The following is an 18,856-nucleotide window of genomic DNA, read 5'->3' on the forward strand; positions in this document are numbered from 1 at the left end:
TTTCCATTTAAAAATGACCAACACCTTGGCATAATGCAGCATGCAGGGCTTCAGCAGCGTGTGCCAGTTTGCATATTTCCACATAGTAAGTGACCCCCAGACCTCTCCTCCATGCAGTGCAATGGGCTGCATTACACAGTCACAAAGTCTGCACCAAACTGTCCATGGTATATTTACACAGGGATTTTCTTATGTAACATAAAGAGTGCTCTGCAAGCTCTTTTTATTTAAATGCCCCCCCCCCCCTCTCTCCCTCTCTCACACACACACACACACACACACTCACACAGCCTCCATTGATTAGCACCGCCTATGCAAGGCCAGCTGCTGCAGATGGCTGACTGGCAGGAGTTAATACCGGGACTCCAGCGCTCAAATCAATACCAAACACGCCGTCACCGTGGAAACCCCCAGTGGCAACAACAGCATAGTCAGGACCTCGAGCTTATGACCAGGCATCCCCTAAGCAGCAGAGGATGATGGGTGACGGTATAACCTACTTTGTAAGAGGCAAGTCTCCACACTGAACTCATATCTGTAACTTCTGGTATGGGCTTTCAAGTAAAAGTAAGGAGATCTGTAACGCATGGCTGTTAGCATATCCTGAGCTGTGTGACAGCACAGCCCCGCATCAGACCAGAACCCGCAACCTCGGAGACGGGCGCGCTAGCAAGGAGGCTAAAACCCACGGTTGACATCTTCCGGTAGTGTGGTTTACTCACTGAATAGCTATACGCCCACTGGATACAGTTGCATTAGCATTCAGTTGTTAGCGCGTCTCTTAAGGCATCCTGGAGCGAGGTTTACTCACTGTGCTGCTCTGTGCCCTGCTGTGCACCATCACCATGGCACAGCACTGATAGCAGCTGGGATGAGGGATGAAGGATGAAGGTGGCACGTTGGTGGCCCACTTCAGCATAAGCTACTAACTGGGATGGCACAGGGCCGCTGTGCCCAGTAGGAGCTGAGCCTCCATGACAGTGATGACCTCGTGGCTGACATCATAGTCTCACAGAGATGGCATCATTATCAAACTAAGGGCAAGCTGGTGTCTGGGAAAGGCTCGGCCAAGAGTTCATTGTGACTTGAGTGCAGTCACTGTGGTTGAGTACAGGTTTGTTACCTCATAAACCCAGGTTCCAGGCCAGGTGGGGTTCACTACACTCATTATTTGCAATACTCGAACAACTGAAAGAACAGTGCAGCTTTCTACAGGACATGAAAAACTCTAAGAGAGAACCGTTTCCTCAAGCGTGGTGTTCTGGAAGAGTGTCAACCAACACAACCACACGAGCAAAACACAAATGACGAATAACCACGACTACCTCTGCTTGGAACATTATGGTCTTAAAAAAAAATATGAATAATTCCAACTGAAAATGCACTGAGATCACATGCCAGGTCAGTACAGCCACAAGTCTTTGTAGACTTTCCAGTGAACTGGCTGCTAAGAGAAAAACCTCAGGTGACATAAATTCTCACCTGAAAATGAAAAACCCCATGTGCCATTTCCTGGTAGTTCTGTTTTGGTACATGGGTTGTGTGTGTGAGTGATCGTGTGATGATTAGTATCTTTACCAGAAGGAGAGGGTGTAGTCTCCCACGAACGTCTCGCTCTCGCGCACTAAGAAGGAGCCGTCGGGGGCGCCCGTCTCCACGCAGTACTCCGAGAGCAGCCGCTCGGCGATCTGACGACCGTCACGCCCCGCGCCCAGTTTCCCATGGAACCATTTTTCAGTTACATGCTGGTCCATGCCGTTACACACCTGTAACAGACAGACAGACAGACAGTTAACATTTTTTTTATGAAATCCTTCTCTCAGAAAGACAGAGGACCACATCCACAAAGAGGAGGTGATGTGTGAATACAGGGCCAGGAAACCTATACAAACTGACACCTGTCAACAACTCATAATGATTCACCGCCTAATGATCTTAAAGGGGAGGAATGTGTACCTTTGCTAACCAATTGGGTACATTGTGTATCCCACCATCCTTATTAAAGTGGGTCTGTTTTAATTACAAGGTGAACACAATGCTGTGATTAAGTCATTAAATGACTCACACGGTTCTTTAAAACTCTAAACCCATGAGAAGCCTCGAACGTTCCATCAAATGCACCACATTAAAGGGCCTACAAGCCCTACTTAGGTTAACTGAGTGACACAGTGTTCTGTGACTAATGCACCACATACAGACGGAAGACGTTTAAAAGTCTACACATTCATTACCCATGGCGCGCACACACACACACAGAGAAGAAAACCACACACCCCCCACGCACATATACACAACGTGAAAGATGAAAACTAGGACTAGCCACAGACCATAGGCTCAACAAGCTGAGAAGAGAGAAAAAAAATGAAATACATTTTTTGTTTTTTTAAGTCTCATACCTCTCTGTGCTCCTCCTCGTCATCGTTGCCCTGGTTACTTGTCGTTTCTTCCGAGTAGTAAATCTTGCTACTGGTGAGGACGAAGAAGTGAGGGTACCACTCCTGAGGGGAAAGACACACACATGCCGTTAAACGTTACAAGGACAGGGCTCAGACCTGGGACAGAGACACTGTGTGTGTGTGTGTGTGTGTGTGTGTGTGTGTGTGTGCGCCCTTTTAGGGAACACACCATCAAAGAACCCAAGACACTGACTGACCATAGCTAATAAGACTGATATGTAAAGACAATGTACAGGCTGGACAAGTTTTACTGATTCACTCTTGATAGGACACAGACAGAGTTTCAGACTAAACGTACGTAATGGCAAAGTACAACGCATACAGATATCCAGCATGCAATTGGAGTTGCTGCACACATGCACTCATGTTCTCCAAGAGGAACATTGTTTTAATTTGGATGCCAACCGCAGGTCCATCATGACCTCTGCAATCTGCTATTGGCTATCTATATGTATAGACACACTAATGCAGAAGAAAAAAATAACTGTTAAGACAAATGCATTTTGCACGGTACTTTATGTAGGCATCTGGGATGACGAGGCAGAAACGGTGTCTTCCCTAGGTTGAGGCTCTTTGTCATCGCAACACAGAGAGTGCACTCACATGGTTGATTGGGTCCTCGAGATACAAGATGCCATTCTTAATGGAATTACTGATGTCGTTCTCGGAGTAGGGCGTGGAAGTGGACACTTCCTCGTAGGAACTTCCCTCGGCTAGCTTCTTATGCTGTGGAGATGGACAACGCAACAGAACACCCTCAAAACACAACTTTCAACACAAAACAGCTCCACTGTTTCAAGTGTCAAATAAAAAACAAATACATATGACATGTCATTTTGTTAACTACACACACACACCTTCTCATTATGACTATATTCTTTCAATGTTGCCCAAAGAGAAAGGGTGCTGCAGGTACTGTGCCAATGTGGGATTAACCGCTTTGTTCAAGGACACCATAGATTCATGGGTGTTGGGGTTTAGACTTTAGATGCGCATTAGGTTATGAGCCCGTCTGGACTCCACAGCTCTTACATCAGTTGGGTGGTCATGGTTTATATCACAGCTGCCACCTGTGCAGTACTTCATGTTTGAGCAGATCGATCTGAGCCAAGTATCAATCCAACATACCCGTGTTTTTAACAGTTAATGAGATTCTGGCATGTACCATTGTCTTTCTCAAATCCCTTATCAGAAGGGAGTCTGTATAGTCAAGCGGCCTGAGGGCCATTCAGTACATTTGCCCTCCTCATGGCCTCACCTTGATGAGGATCTTCCTCTTCAGCTGATTGGGCGAGGGCAGCCCGTCAGCGGAGATGTCCACTGCTTTGGTTAGCAACATTTCTCCAAACACCTTCTTGAAGAAGGTGGCCATGTTCCTCTGCTGGACAATACTGCAGTGGTCCTCGATGGAGAGGATGATGGGATACCTACGGGAGGAGAGGGAGCAGCAATGAGCCAAAGAGCCAAGATGAACGTGTGCTGTTATTCTTCTGCATCTTTAAAGGTGTTGTCCATGATTGGAATCCATTACACCTTTCGTCAAATACAGCCAAATTTCTCCTCACCATCTTCTAGCTGTCAGTTCTGTGTGTGCAATATAAATAAAAAAATAATTCTGGTGTTTTACAGAACCAGGACTGTGTACAAAGTGGCTCAGATCGAGCGATACACTATTCCAGCTAATCAAAAACACGGTTTTGGGAGTTCTGAAGGGAGGGATGTATTTGAATGCTGACATTTGAACAGCCAATCTTTCGTCAGGATCAAGCACCTCACCTTTAACATGTCTCAGCTCCCAATGACTCTTTGTCATGTTGGGATCAAGCACTAAACCCTTAACATGTCTCAGCTCCCAACAGCTCTGTGTGATGTTGGAGCCGGGCACTAAACGCTTAACACGTCTCAGCCCCCAACGGCTCTTTGTGATGTTGGAGCTGGATCAAGCACTACACCTTTAACATGTCTCAGCTCTCTGTGATGTTGGAGCTAGGCTGTAAACTGAAACACTTCAAAGCGTTTTATTTTTTTGCTGAAACAAACATGCTTTATCAGTCACTGCATCACAAACATGTTTCAGTTTTATCAGTCACTGCATCACAAACATGTTTCAGTTTTATCAGTCACTGCATCACAGCATGGGTTTTAGAGCTGTATAGTCAAATGTAACACCTACTGTAAAGTTTTTTTTTTTGATGATGACAGGATAAGCAGTATCCGATCAACCACATCACCCACACACTAAGAAATACTGACTCTCACACGCACACAGACATCGTTTCAGTTACAGAGAACAGGGCGAGCAAGGGAAAATCAGGTGATGTAGGCTGAAAGATAAGTGTGTGTTCTGTTCTAGAACACATGCAAGCACAAGGAGGAGAGGGCTGCGTTGCTGTTGGACTCACTCAGAGGTGACAAAGGCGTGCTCTTTGATTGTCGCCAGGACATCGCTGAACTTGATCTTGGTGGTGAGGGTGTGACCATGGTAGATGACAGGCATTCCATCCGGGCCGTCCCAGCAATCCACTGAAGTGGAGGACACACACGCACGGGCACACACACACACACACACACACACACACACACACACACACACACACAGTCACGGTTTGACTGAACTTCTTGCATTTGCAAACAATCAAAAGGTGTGCCACCAAAACAAACATGTTGATGCTGTTAATACTTAAAATCTTCCACTCTCATATATTACAGCGATTATCTTTAAAGAAGGCCAACCTGAACAGCCTGTTAATCACAAAGACAAAAAAGCTTAGCTTTGTGGCACATCAACAGACAAGTGTGGTTAAATAACTTTATCTAGTCACCATAATGAGTGGAATTTGCTTCCTGAAAAGGCAACAGTGAGTGTGAGGAGTTTCATTGTGTTCGTCAGATAGATGCGTGTATGTTGAGGTGAACAAGGGTGTGGGTGTATGCATGTATGCATGCGTGGGTGTATGCATGTATGCATGCATGGGCGTGAAACGTACACTCGATGCATCTGCAGCCCATACGCAGGCAGCGAGCGTAAGCCTCCAGCGATGACTCACTGGAGAACTGGTCTCCCGTCAGGTAGCTGAAAACACAAAGCCCAACATCATGAGTGCCAGTGTGCTGCACTGTTATCCCCTCACACACTGGATCACCTACTCAACATCATGAGTGGCAGTGTGCTGCACTGTTATCCCCTCACACACATCATGAGTGCCAGTGTGCTGCACTGTTACCCCCTCACACACTGGATCACCTACTCAACATCATGAGTGGCAGTGTGCTGCACTGTTATCCCCTCACACACTGGATCACCTACTCAAGACCCAGGCCACTACTCCTCCAGCTCTACCTATTATTTCTATAACACTTGCTCCATTTCAAGCTCTCTCTGTCTCTCTGTCTCTCTGCCTAGCTCTCACTGCATCTGCCTAGCTCTCTCTCTGCATCTGCCTCCCACACACACACACACACACACACACGGAAAAATGCCTCTCCCTCACCATACAAGCGAGGGCAAATACTCACTCAAACTCACCACCCAGCGTTTCCACCCAGTTTATCCATCCCCCTGAAACTTTATCAAAGCCACATGCGGCGCTTGTGTTCCTTTGGCCCATCTGAGAGTGGGCCCAGCTCTGCCATAAAGCAGCACAAAGCCCAAACTCTTTCTCACCCGCCAGCTCAATGGGAGGAAAGCCATGTTTCCACTTAGCTGAAACAATCAAAGCGCCACAATTGCCACTAAACTAGAGGTGACCTTTCACCCATTCATCTGTCCACAATCTCCTCTGACGGCTACATCTGATCCCCAAAGAGCACCAGGGGGAAATGTTTCAAGTCATTATTTTCTAACAGTAAAGCCGAATCATGTCGACTCATTGTTAAGTGTAGCAAAGCAGGCTTAACACACCAAAACATAAATGGGACTGGCAATGTTAAGATAGACAGATACTAAAGAAATGTAGGAAGTATTTAGGTTAAACAAGTTTGTGAGACAGCCTCTCTACATGATTTTCTGTGTGAAATTCTACATATTTATAAATGTGTAATTATATTTCTCAGTATCGATAGTACACTCAAGGCAGGTAGGTATTCGGAAATATTGCAGTTACGGGATTTGAAGACACTTTGGCAAAAACACCCACAGTATTGCATACTCTCTCACTCCTCAAGCCTGTGGTGTCGGAGTGCCCTGCTTGCCCCCTGGTCTTGGAGTGCCCCGCCTGTCCCACCTGCCCCTTCTGCCCTTGGTCTCTGGTCACCCCGCACTTACGTGTTGTGAGAGGAGGAGATCCAGTAGTGAGACAGCGGGTTGTTCATGTCCTCGGGTCGCACCTGGTCCCACGTGTCGTTCCAGATGGTGTTCTCCCTGGAGAACAGGTAGGAGAGGAACTGGGGAGAAAGGCGGAGGGGGCGGAGGTGAGTAACTCCAGACATGGAGATGAAAAATGTTTAGCTTTGATTACAGACGAGAGCGAAACGTTCATTAGAATGAAATGCCAATATGCCACTTCCTGTCTTAGAACATGAATACGCCAAATGCATTTACATATGACCTGTGACCATTGTTTAACCTGATTTTGTCTATCAAACAGATTAGTTCAATAATGGCAGTGCATAATAATTATCATAACAAAAGAAAGGAAATCAGGTGTGAAATGTGGAACACATTGACAGTTTAATATTTAGGAATAAAAAACATCAGCACAGTGTACGTCCATTAGACACAAAAGCCCACTGTTCTGAGAACCAGGTTATGGGTCTTGATTCCACAGGCATGGGAAATTAAAAATGAGTTTAATTCCGACGTTAGTGGTACCTGTCAGTTTGACAAAATGCAACCACAAAGACAGGTCATCATTTCAAATGAATTCAAAGGTCTCAAAAGAAACCAAAAAAAAAAAAATCTGAAAAAAAAACTGTCAGAAAGAAATAAGCGGGTTTATAAAGCTGTGTCTCAGACTAAATAGAAGGAGGACAGAGGTTGCATGGTTAAAGAAAAGGCCTCAAGTTCAGGCATTACAGACATGAAGCGATTGTTGCTGTCAGGCTTTCATCTTTCAGTCAAAAAATGTAAATAAATTAATTTTCTTCATGCTAAAAATCATGTTACATAACTTATCTTGGTCTGTTTATGACAAAAACAGCCATGTAAATAAAAGATCAATTATAATTTCAGACATTGTAATTACTTTTGAAAGTGTCTTTCTTTGGTCTTTCACACGCTACAATTTTAATATTTGTCCACACACCACACGCAACAGAGTGCAGGGTCCAACCTCGACCCAAAGGGTCTCATCGCCTCCAGGGTGGCCGCCCCACACACATTAAGCTCATTCACTGCCTCATCTGATGACCTCAAAATGGAGGCATTCACTTCGTGACACTTTACTTTTACGCGGGAGTCTACAGTTCTGAGCAAACCCCAGACAAGAGGGGAGATTGGGCCAGCAGTGGGCCAGCAGTGGACCAGCATCAGGGGATGGCTGGGTGACTAAGGGTGGGACTGTGTGAGAGAAAACGGCGGCGGCCATAGAGAGAAAGACAGAGGCAGGGAGAGATGAGAAATGATGGAGGGATGGAGGGAGAAAGGGAGGGCGTCTGAACGAGTCTCACTTCGTCCTGGCAGAAATACGGCTGCTCGATCTCCCTCAGAGGGTCCTTCAGGTAGCTGAACATGAACTCCTGCACCTTGTTGTTATCAGTGGCCCACATCTCCTGTAGACGTGCACACACACACACACACACACACACACACACACACGCACACACACACGCACGAACACAGAGAGTGAGTCAATGTTGCTGAAACCTTACACCACTTCAGAGGACCCTCTTATGTTCTACCCCCCATATCTCTCCAGCTGTAATCCATGACATTATTTATATAGTCTCATACGTGGCTCTATCTCTCCGATTCCTCCCAGCAGCCCTCAGCCGGAAAGCCGAGATGTGATCTGAACATGCACTGTCTGAACCCCGTGACCCCGCTGCGGCCGATTACAGGCCTTACCTTCTGGAACTCCAGGAGAAAAGACTTGAATTCTTCCAGCGTAATCCTCTGCTCGGGCCGCTCTGTGTACCTTTGGGAGAGGAGCAGAGTTGGGCCGGAGACTACACACAAAATGAACTCATGACGCAGGGATTACATGGAATATTACTGAAAGGAAAGGAGAAACTATAAAAGGAATAGATGAAGAATGAAGGTATCAAAGTATGACAAGAGACAGAATTAACGTTATTTGGAAGAAAGCGAATGACAATACGCATGTAACACAAGCATTATGTTTAGACAGAAACAAACAAAAAGTAAGACATGGACAAAGGGAAAATGAGAGAGAGCGAGAGAGAGAGAGAAAGAGAAAGAACATACCTCTGCAGAAAAGGAATCTCCATCTGAAAGGGAACATTTGGAAATAAGAGGTTTGGGTTTGCACTCAGGTCAGTACACTCAACCGATTTGAACCAGTCACAAAAACACTCAATTTCTCTGCTGACATACAAAAAAAAAATATATATATATACAACCAAACAAAGATTGGTTTTAATTTTGTTTGTGGAGACTTTTTGACTTGTCTGGTTGAGTGTGGGTCACTGAATGCAGAGGTCACACGTCTAGGGTCACATGGCTTTGGGCTTCAGCAGGTCCTAATGGCACGGGGCAGCCAGGTTTTTTTTTTAAGTGGTAAATATTGATTTAGAAGCCATTTGAACAGCAGCTGACAGCACTGGCTGATGGGGCTTAAGTGCCCCAGATAAAGATACTTTGGGGGGGGGGGGGGGGGGGGGGGGGGGGGGGGTCAGACAATTCCATCATCTGCCCCTCCCTTCCCACCCCTCCTAGACAAAGGGCTCATATTACACCCCCCCCCACCCTCTCCTCTCCCCCAGACCTTCGAAATAACTCTTTAATTGAATCAACTCACTGTTTTCTGGGCTTCAAACATGAGGCTGCGATAGAGTTGGGCAAACTGACAGTAGGAGACGTCGCCGTTTCTCAGCTCCCCATCCTGCTCACAAAGAAACACACAGGAACCAAACAAACACATCTTACTTCATGACCTAAGCTCATGGTACTAGTCTCTACACAGATCCTGGGGGGGACGTATAAGCTTTTGATATTTTCATAATCCTTTTAGAGTTCAAATTAAAGTATTACTTCTTCTTTCTAACATTTAGTGAGATTCTGTGGTTCTGTGTGTGTGATTTATCGGTGAAAGTGTTACCGGGAGTTTCTCTCGCAGGAACCTCATGTTAGGTACTCTGTAGTTGACCTGACACAGCATGTTTTTCAGGTCTTTGCAGGAAATCCTGAAATGCAATATGAATAAAATCAAAATCTTTACAATGAGCAGGGCAGGAAGAATTTCAGATATTATTTCAGTGCTAACGGGAAAGGTTCCAGCAGTAGGTGATACCATCTTCAAAACAAGCAGAGTTGAAACCAAAATCTCAAGATTTGAAAATGTTGACAATGTTCATTGAGTTCTTTGGGAGTAAAACGCCTCATTCAGTGGCTGTTTCCTCAAGTTCCTTTGATAAACGCTTCCTAATCTGTGCCACTCATTCCAGTGTTTGATTGACAGCTGTGAGAACCACAAACTCTGGTGATTAGTCCTGAGGCACTCTGAGGGCTGTCAATGATCGCATCAAGGAAACAACTATGTGCGCATGCACAGTTCACACCATCCCTTCCACTCTCTCCCTCTCTACCTCACTTTCAGTGTGTGCCACCCTTTTCTCTTCACCTCCCTCAGTTTCTCCTTCTTTCTCTCCCTCAGTGTCTCACTGTTCTCATCCTCTCTCCCCCCCTTTCTCCCTCTCTCCGCCTGTCTCTCGGTCTCTCGGTCTGTACTTGAGCACTTGAAGGGCACAAGAAGCTCTCACACACTCATGCACTGGGTCCGGTTTCCTGAGACAGGAAGTGTGTTCTGGGTGTTCTGCTCCTTGCTCTCTGCCTGAACCTCACGCTCTCTCCTTTGTCTCTCTCTTTCTTGCTCTCTCTTCTCCTCTCTCTAAACCACACACTCAAACTCACTCTCTCTCTCTCTCTCCCTCCCTCCCTCCCTCCCTCCCTCCCTCTCCTTTTCTGGGTCTTCCATCTGCTGGTTGAAACTGTCGACCAGCTAAGATGACCTCACCAGTACGAGCAGCATAGACCCTCTATGTCTGTCTGTCTCTGTCTGTGTGTGTCTCTCTCTGTGTGTGTGTGTGTGTGTGTGTGTGTGTGTGTGTGTGTGTGTGTGTGTGTGTGTGTGTGTGGCCATCCTGCAATAAACCACCAGGTCAATAAACGTTCTGAGCAAAGACAGGCATGGGCCATTAATCAAATCAAATATGTTGTCACTGTGTGTCCTACACACACACACACACACACACACACACACACACACACACACACACACACACACACACACACACACACACACACACACACACACACACACACCCCTACATGAGTTCATACGGACAGCCCTTGCTTCACTCACAAATACACACTACTACCCTGCCCTCTGTCTCCGTGTCCCTTTCTGACCTCTGAGCACTACACTCTGCCAACAGGACAGACAACAGAGGTGAGCGGCAGTTCGACCATCACTCTCACACACACACACACACACACACACACACACACACACACACACACACACACACACACACACACACACACACACACACACACACACACACACACACACACACACACACACACACACACACACACACACACACACACACACTTACACAAAACAAAGCAGCCGCATCACACATCTGTTTAAAGCCACCAACACTAACAGCAAACATTCAGGATGACTTGGCAGTCATCTGCCACTACCGAGAAGCCAACCTGTTATGACGGCAGTGGTGTTATGTAAGAGAGACACACAGTACACAGCAGTCTCGCTACCAAACCATCCGGTTTTCTGCGGTCCCTCCACACACACACACACACACACACACACACTTTTTTTACCGGTTTCTGCAAGGAGCTAATTTTAACTGAGCTCTCCTGTCAAACACCACACCCAACAGTGGCTGTCTGCTCCAGTGGTGATTCAGGTGTCAACCGTGCTATTTTGGATCTTCTAGAAGAGCAGTCACGTTCATACCCCCACCGGATACCTCTGCTTTATGTGTTGCATTGCAAGACATTTTTTCCTTTTGTGGGCCAAACGGAGCGGAGACAGATCAGCTAACTGCACCCCCTCACCCTGAAACCAGGCTTTTCCTGGAACTCAACTGCTAGCACAAGCGAGAAACGCAAGGTCATCATATGCTTAATTAGCCAAGACGTACACATATTGAGTAGTGCATAGTATACTTTCTCTGTCCTGTGAGTCGCTTTGGATGAAAAGCTCTGGTATGTAAAGATATGAATCTATGAAAGATGAAGATATGAAATGTATGAAAGATGAAGATATGAAATATATGAGTTGTTGCTTTGAAAAACTGGAGCATGCGAGAGCTTGTGGAACTCACTTGTCCTCCCTGTTGCGATCAACGGAGTAAAACTGCTTCCGTAACCACCTGTGAGGGACAGAAGGACAAAATGCAACCGATTACTCCTGAGAGAGAGAGACCCTGAGAGTGGGTAGGTCATGATGAAACACAAGTAATCTGAAGGTAGAGGGCAAGATACAGTGTTAGGTAGTCTACAGAGTGAAAAGACAGACAAAAAAAATGAGTGGACAGACAAACAGACAAGACAGGCAGACACAAACAAAGAGATACAGAGACAGACCCAGAGAGGGACGGACAGAGAAATGGATGTTAAGAAAGACAAAGAGGAAAAACAGACTGACCTTTCTATCTGCAGAGGAGTGGGGGACTTGAGTGTGTCGGCCACCAGCCATGTCAGGCCCTTCACCCACATCGCCATCTCCTCATCTGATGTTGCTAGGATACCAAGGTCAAAGGTCAATTAGCAAATCAGTGTGTGTGTGAGAGAGAGAGAAATGATGTGTCTGTGTATAGGTTTGTGTAGATGTGTGCACTGTGTGTGTGTGTGTGTGTGTGTGTGTGTGTGTGTGTTTTCTGTTGACCAGCCTACCTGCAAGGCTGAGGGACTTGAGGCGGAACTCAGTCCCATAGAGGACAACGAAGCAGTGATTGTGGTCGAGTCGAGCGGTCGAGTCCTCCATGTAGCGCTCAAAGTCGCGTGACTTCAGCCCGGGGCGGATCTCCTTGATCTCCCTGATATCGACTGCCAGGAGAGGAGAGACGAGAGCGAAGGGAAAGAATGTGTGTCAGCTTGGAAACACATGGACAGAGAGAAAGCGAGCGAGAGAAACAGAGAGAGCGCTCTTCTTCCTGTCTGTGGATGCCTGGCTGGACTATGCATTTAATCTACCCAAGTATGCTGGGTTCACTTTAGCCAATGCATTATTCATTCAGACAGATATTGCAGCGTCATTGCTGAAATAACTCAAATGCAATGACATGAAACCGTCTGCTTCACTGACATACTGTATACAGTGGTCTGGGTCTATTCCCGTCTTCAGTAAACGTAGACTTACCCTGTCTATACTTGCGCAACAGTCCCCAAATCTTAAATCAGTATGTGGCTTAAAATGGCACATTTTTAGGCTCATTGTTGTTGGCCATTAAATCGACACTACCAACGTGTACTACCATTTGGGTTAATTCTCAAAGTTCCAACTGTCATTTGTGTGTGTGTGTGTCCCAGATAGCATACTGCACCACCAGTTTAAGGCTAGGCCTGAAGCGCTCCGACAGCCTGTCAAATGTGTTCACACACCACACGCAGACCTGCTGCTCAATGGAGCAACTGAGGGAGGAAACTGGACCTCTAAAGAGCTTTTTTGGCAGAGATGCACCATCCTCAATAGGATGCTGTTGCTGAACTTACATCCCTCCGTGGGTGTGTGTGTGTGTGTGTGTGTGTATGTGTGTGTGTGGTGTACGATCAATAACTTTAGTTGCTTTATTTGTAGGAAAAGATGCTGTCTTCACTATTAATGTAAGCAGTCTTTTGCTATTTTAACTTGTGGACCCAAATGAATGAGAGACATGCAGGTGTGTGTGTGGGAGTGTGTCAGAAATGCACACCTTTACACAGCAGCAGCGGCAGCGGCAGACACCACAACATGAACCCTTAACAACCCCTCTCTGCCCAGGAGTACAACTGAATGTGTGTGTGTGACCGTTTCATATCAGATACACACACACAATACGATAAAGCGATAAGGCATAGAGGCAGCACAGTGGCCTGGTTTGGGTTTTTTCTTTCATGTGATCTCAATCTACAAGAAGTTGTCCCCCTTCTGTGCTGGTCTGCCTTCTTACACACACACACACACACACACACACACACACACACACACACACACACACACACACACACACACACACACACACACACACACACACACACACACACACACACACACACACACACACACACACACACACACACACACACACACCTTGCTGTGTGCCTCAGTGTGAGCTCAGGCTCTTGTGCAAGGCAAAGAATGCTGCTCCCGCTCCTCTTCCTCTTCCTGCCCAGAAACCACTCTTCCTGTGCTGCTCTGCCACCCCCCAATACGCTTGCTCACACACAACAACCACAAGGAGTTACATACACAGTCTGAGAGAGAGAGAGAGAGAGAGAGAGAGAGAGAGAGAGAGAGAGAGAGAGAGAGAGGCTCCGTCAGGGCTTTTTTTCCGATGATTGGTTAACACCTCTGAGGGTTCAGGGTAGAAACTCAGGTAGAAATTCTTTGAACTCTGAGACTTCTAATCTTCTACACAGTTAACATTGCCATGTCAAAAGTATGTAGTAAGTAAATATGCATCATGAGGGGGGGGGTAACCATGAAGTTCAAACGGGGCGCTTTAATTACTAGGTCCTACCCCTCATCAGACTCTTCTGGTCTAACCTACACAGACATGTGTACATCAAGACTTGGACAAATACAAAAAAAAACTGTATGCATCATTGATAAAATGTAGATACGATGCCGTGTACCATAATCAAAGCCTCCTCTTCAGTGTCGAGTGCACATCTTCAAACTGAATGCTGACGCTTGTTGAGGACGAGGCAACTTGGGAAAAGGTCAGCTTCAGTACTGCCACAATAGAAACTGACTGCAGAATAGAAAGTGAGTGCTGGCCAAGAAAACGGGGTTTGTGGGACACGCGTCCACCTAAGTTTCCACAGAGGCGAATGCAGGCGCCTCTGCCCGAAAATGCGCCCACGTCACCACCACTGCCCTCCTACCCAGCAGCCCTCACACAGGTTCTGCAAAGGTCAGCAAGTATCAGAGGTGCTTGTGCAGATGCACACACACAAACAAAACACACACACACACACACACACACTTCCTAAGGCTGTGGTGAACACCTGTATACATACCCATCAAGAAATATTTCACACTTCACACATTTGGCCTGCCTCAGTGCTGTCAATTGTGTCGGACCCCGCAAACGGCTGACTAATATGAACATCCACAATTTTCTTTCCCGTGAGGTTAGAGAGGTACTATGGAGTTTTTAGGTGCTTTTCTACTGCAGGAGCTCGGTGCTTCCCCAGGAGGCACACACACTTACAGGAACAGCCCTCTCATCAGGCCTCTCAGGTGTCCCCTTTCCACTGTGGTGCAGCATCTAAGCACCTACAAGTCAACAAGACATCAATTCCGAGCACGACAAAATAATGTCATATTTCTCCAGTGGCAGCACCAACATTAGACCGCTAAACTAGAGCTTTTTTTTTTGATAACGTTAGGATTACCTCAAGGTCAAGTTGACAGTTGAATTTTGCTATAAGGTTGCCAACACCCAATGTAATGGCTTTATGGCAGCTGTAAATACTTGATAAATCAATATACCAGCACCCCTATGACTAATTATAGCCTATTTTTCAGCCGACATTTTGCTTGTGTTCATTCAGTGACTGTAAACTATGCAATTAGAATTTATTTGGCTGTATTCACTGCATAATCTTGGGTCAATATTGCTGGTTTTAAAAATGCTGCTTGTTGTCGTCATCACGTTTAACCAATAAGCGGCAACCATCACTGCAAGTGCCACACAGAAGTACCAACCCGGAGAAGGTACTTGTTTCGCCCCCGAAAATGGCCCTGGAGGAAACCTAAAGGTGCCCCCTCCTGAAACAGCCCGCTAGTTCCTGCAGTGGAAAAGCACCTTTTGGCAAAAAAACCAACCTACCAGCCAACATACTTGCCTTACAAATGCCAACAGCGCAACTGGTGTACACTGATAAAAACGTAGCTAACTTGCTAACTGGTGTGTTGATGTATTTGGTCAGGTTGTGCCGTCAGCTGTTCATACACTTTCACAGGTTTCCCAGCCAGAGCTCAAAATTACATAGTGAAGAGCCCAGGTTGCCAGTTGGAACAACAGGTGTGTTTAGCCTTCACATGACCATATGTATAAATTTGAGGATGTTATATAGCGAGCTAGCTAACAACAAAAACATACCTTAAAATCCATAATGTCAATTCCAATTCAACTGACATTAAATAATTTACCTCACTGTCGAACAAGTGGACCAGACCCTTTCTTCCTACCCCACTGTTAACATAGCATAACTACCGTAGTTTTCACAAACCATGTGGTGGGCCTCTACTCCTGAGGCGAGCCTGACTGGTAAGGCACTGACTGGGGTTGGCAGTCTTCTGCCCATTCCTGCCATGGCCAAGCCTAGTGCAACAGGACCAGTCACAATGGGGCATTGTTGTTATTGTTCCTATTCGCACACAGAGGCAAAGAAGTGGAAAAAGCTCTCTTAGGCTTGCTGTGCTCACTTTTTCAGTAGTATAAAATGGCAAAGGGTCAAAGGTAATACAGAAGAAAAGCCACACCATCACTTTCATCGTTCAGGTGTTATTGGAAAGGATGGATAGTGTGAAAAGTTAGCTTTTTTTTCTACATTTGTACTGATGAGGTGGGATGTTTAGTCACAGATTTAGTTCTGAAACACCATCAGATTTCATTATTCAATCCTTCAGCCTCCCTGTATAGTCTGAAAGCACCTCATACACCAAAGATGTCTGCTTCAACAAATGTGTTATCACAAGAGTGTAAACCAACCAAAATTAACCAACAGCAAACTACCACAACCTTATTGCTCCTAAACAACATCCTGAGAAGTGCCTGCTTCTACACAGCACGGATTGAACACCCTGCCCCATGTACCAAGTTCATCACACAGTCTGCCGTGGGGAGGGGGAGGTAGTCACAGGTCAAACAAGGGAGTTTGGCAATCAGACGAGATCAGAGTCCATGCCACTCTTCATTATGACCCCACACACACTACAGTGGTGCAGCTTTGCAAGGACCTTCACCACGACAGCATCCAACTCAGACTTTGAACCGGACCAGAACTGGATGCGGTCCGGGCGCACACCTGACAGGCACGGAGAGCCCAGCTCCCTCCGCCAGAGGAGGATCCTAGCTAGTGGTGCGCCGATGAACGGAACGGCCTGTCCACTCCGTGCTGGGGCTACAGGAAACACAAGACTGAAGTGGGTGGCTAAAACTCTTCCTGTCACACAAGTGCACACAGAACACACAATAACATACTTAACGCATGTAGCACACACAAAAAAAAAAAGAAAAGAAAAAAGAAAAAAACCCAGACACACAACCCTCTCAGACACCAAAGCCTGCTGGCAAAGACAAACAGAATGTTTAACAGAACGTTCCCTGCTGAAATAGTATTTTTTTTTCCCCCTCTGTGTTTGTGGACTTTGAAGGCATTCTTATTCTGAAGGAGTGGCACCTTCTAGTACTGCGTAGAGCCTATACTTTACCCAAGAAAAATGAAAGGACAAACTCCTAAGTATAGACTCAGAGTTGTCTCGATGGGGTTACATTCCAGGACCATCTGATCTCATCTGATTGACAATAAGAGTGCAAGTTAAGGGTGGCAAAGAAAAAGCCTTCTCTTAACTTCATTCCCCAAATGTACAACGCAAGACATAGAAAAAGAACAATTCATTTTAATATTCCAACATTCAACAACAATACATCAGTAAAGGCACTGGTCCTCTTCAGGAGGAATCGCAAAGGGTTACTTTACAACCACAGGACAGACTGAAAAAGGATCGATTCCCTGATTAATCAGCCTTGTCCCATTTCAGTATACACTGCATGATATTTCTGAATAGTAATGAAACATGGGTCCACTATGCGAGTGTCAACAAACTATCAAGAGCGGTGAAACTAATAGCACACAAAACTTTAATGCTTTAACGGTCAACCCAAACCCTCAGCTACCAGTCAACTAACCCTGAATTGAACCTGACCAGACTCTTCAACCCATCACCTGATCTGGACCAGTTTCATCAACCACGTGTCAAAAGATAATTTGTTGCTTGTTAATGCGACCTGTTCAGCTAAAGAACCGTGTTGCTGTGATTTTCTTCGCATCTCCCTTGCATTCACATCCAAATGACTTTTTGTGGTTCCTCAACTGTGTGACAAGTAGCCTATTCCACATCCCATATTAACCGTACACTTCCTCATTCAGTGGCGTTTTACAGTTGTACCAAATAAATCAACTCTTGAGGCTCCTCACCCGAGCAGGAATCACACGCTTAAAAGAGGAACGCTGTGACATTCAGGTCTAGGCTGATGGGGGAGGGGGAAACGTAGGAGACTCACACCAGCAACTCAACCTGGAGCAGTAAACTACAGTAAACTACAGTATGACCACCACCCCCCCCCCCCCCCTCCCCTCTCCCCGGTCCTCCACAACCCCTACCCCCATTGTAGCAGGAACGTGTAATTCATACAAATATAACTGTCAAAACCAGAAAACCAAACACAGTCTCACACACATAGTTTCTCTCACACACACACACACACACACATATATATATATTTCATGATTAAAGGCAGGTGTTCCCCAATATTCCCAGGCCTCTGCAGCACTTAGCTGAAGTGCTTAGTCTTTTGTCTTCACTTACTCTTGCCAGTTATTCTTGCGTATTTCCTTCATAATATGAGCATGCTTTTTTTTCCCCCTTCCCTTCATGGATATAGGTATGCAACTAGCCTGAGAATACAACTTTGAAAAAATAAGTCGACTCCCTCCCGCAAACCCCTCAGCACAGCCAGCTAGCCGAGTAGAACAAAGTAGGTAGACCCTGAAACAACACAACATCTGCCCCAGGATGCAGCGCTTGGCCCAGACGCAAACAAGGCATGGGGCGAAGAAACCGATTTGGAAAATCCACGGCGTCTTCACAGAGAGTCGTTTCTGACAACAAGTGTGAGAGGCCGTAGATTAGAAGATTCTGGAAGTGTTTCTGCACTCTGATATTAAAATCTTTTCTGCGAGTCTGGCCAGAGTGATGCTGGGAATGAGAACGAGAGAGAGCCAAAGACAATAAAAATATCTCAAAGATTTCAAACAT

The 18,856-nt window shown here is 46.0% G+C and overlaps 1 protein-coding gene across 1 annotated transcript in view; it reads right to left on the reverse strand.

Annotated features, from left to right (window-relative positions):
- Positions 1 to 18,856, reverse strand: part of plcg1 (phospholipase C, gamma 1) — a 32,848-nt gene that overhangs the window by 11,054 nt on the left and 2,938 nt on the right. The window contains exons 3-17 of the mRNA XM_012832146.3: positions 12,499 to 12,651; positions 12,251 to 12,344; positions 11,928 to 11,975; positions 9,674 to 9,758; positions 9,374 to 9,457; positions 8,821 to 8,843; positions 8,461 to 8,530; positions 8,064 to 8,165; positions 6,721 to 6,839; positions 5,444 to 5,529; positions 4,859 to 4,979; positions 3,715 to 3,883; positions 3,060 to 3,182; positions 2,397 to 2,498; positions 1,579 to 1,766 (exon numbers count right to left, since the gene is read on the reverse strand). Coding sequence (XP_012687600.1) covers positions 1,579 to 1,766; positions 2,397 to 2,498; positions 3,060 to 3,182; positions 3,715 to 3,883; positions 4,859 to 4,979; positions 5,444 to 5,529; positions 6,721 to 6,839; positions 8,064 to 8,165; positions 8,461 to 8,530; positions 8,821 to 8,843; positions 9,374 to 9,457; positions 9,674 to 9,758; positions 11,928 to 11,975; positions 12,251 to 12,344; positions 12,499 to 12,651 — 1,567 coding nt within the window. The remainder of the gene's footprint in view (positions 1 to 1,578; positions 1,767 to 2,396; positions 2,499 to 3,059; positions 3,183 to 3,714; positions 3,884 to 4,858; positions 4,980 to 5,443; positions 5,530 to 6,720; positions 6,840 to 8,063; positions 8,166 to 8,460; positions 8,531 to 8,820; positions 8,844 to 9,373; positions 9,458 to 9,673; positions 9,759 to 11,927; positions 11,976 to 12,250; positions 12,345 to 12,498; positions 12,652 to 18,856) is intronic.

This window comes from Clupea harengus, chromosome 4 (assembly GCF_900700415.2).
Source record: "Clupea harengus chromosome 4, Ch_v2.0.2, whole genome shotgun sequence".
Classification (NCBI taxonomy): domain Eukaryota; kingdom Metazoa; phylum Chordata; class Actinopteri; order Clupeiformes; family Clupeidae; genus Clupea; species Clupea harengus.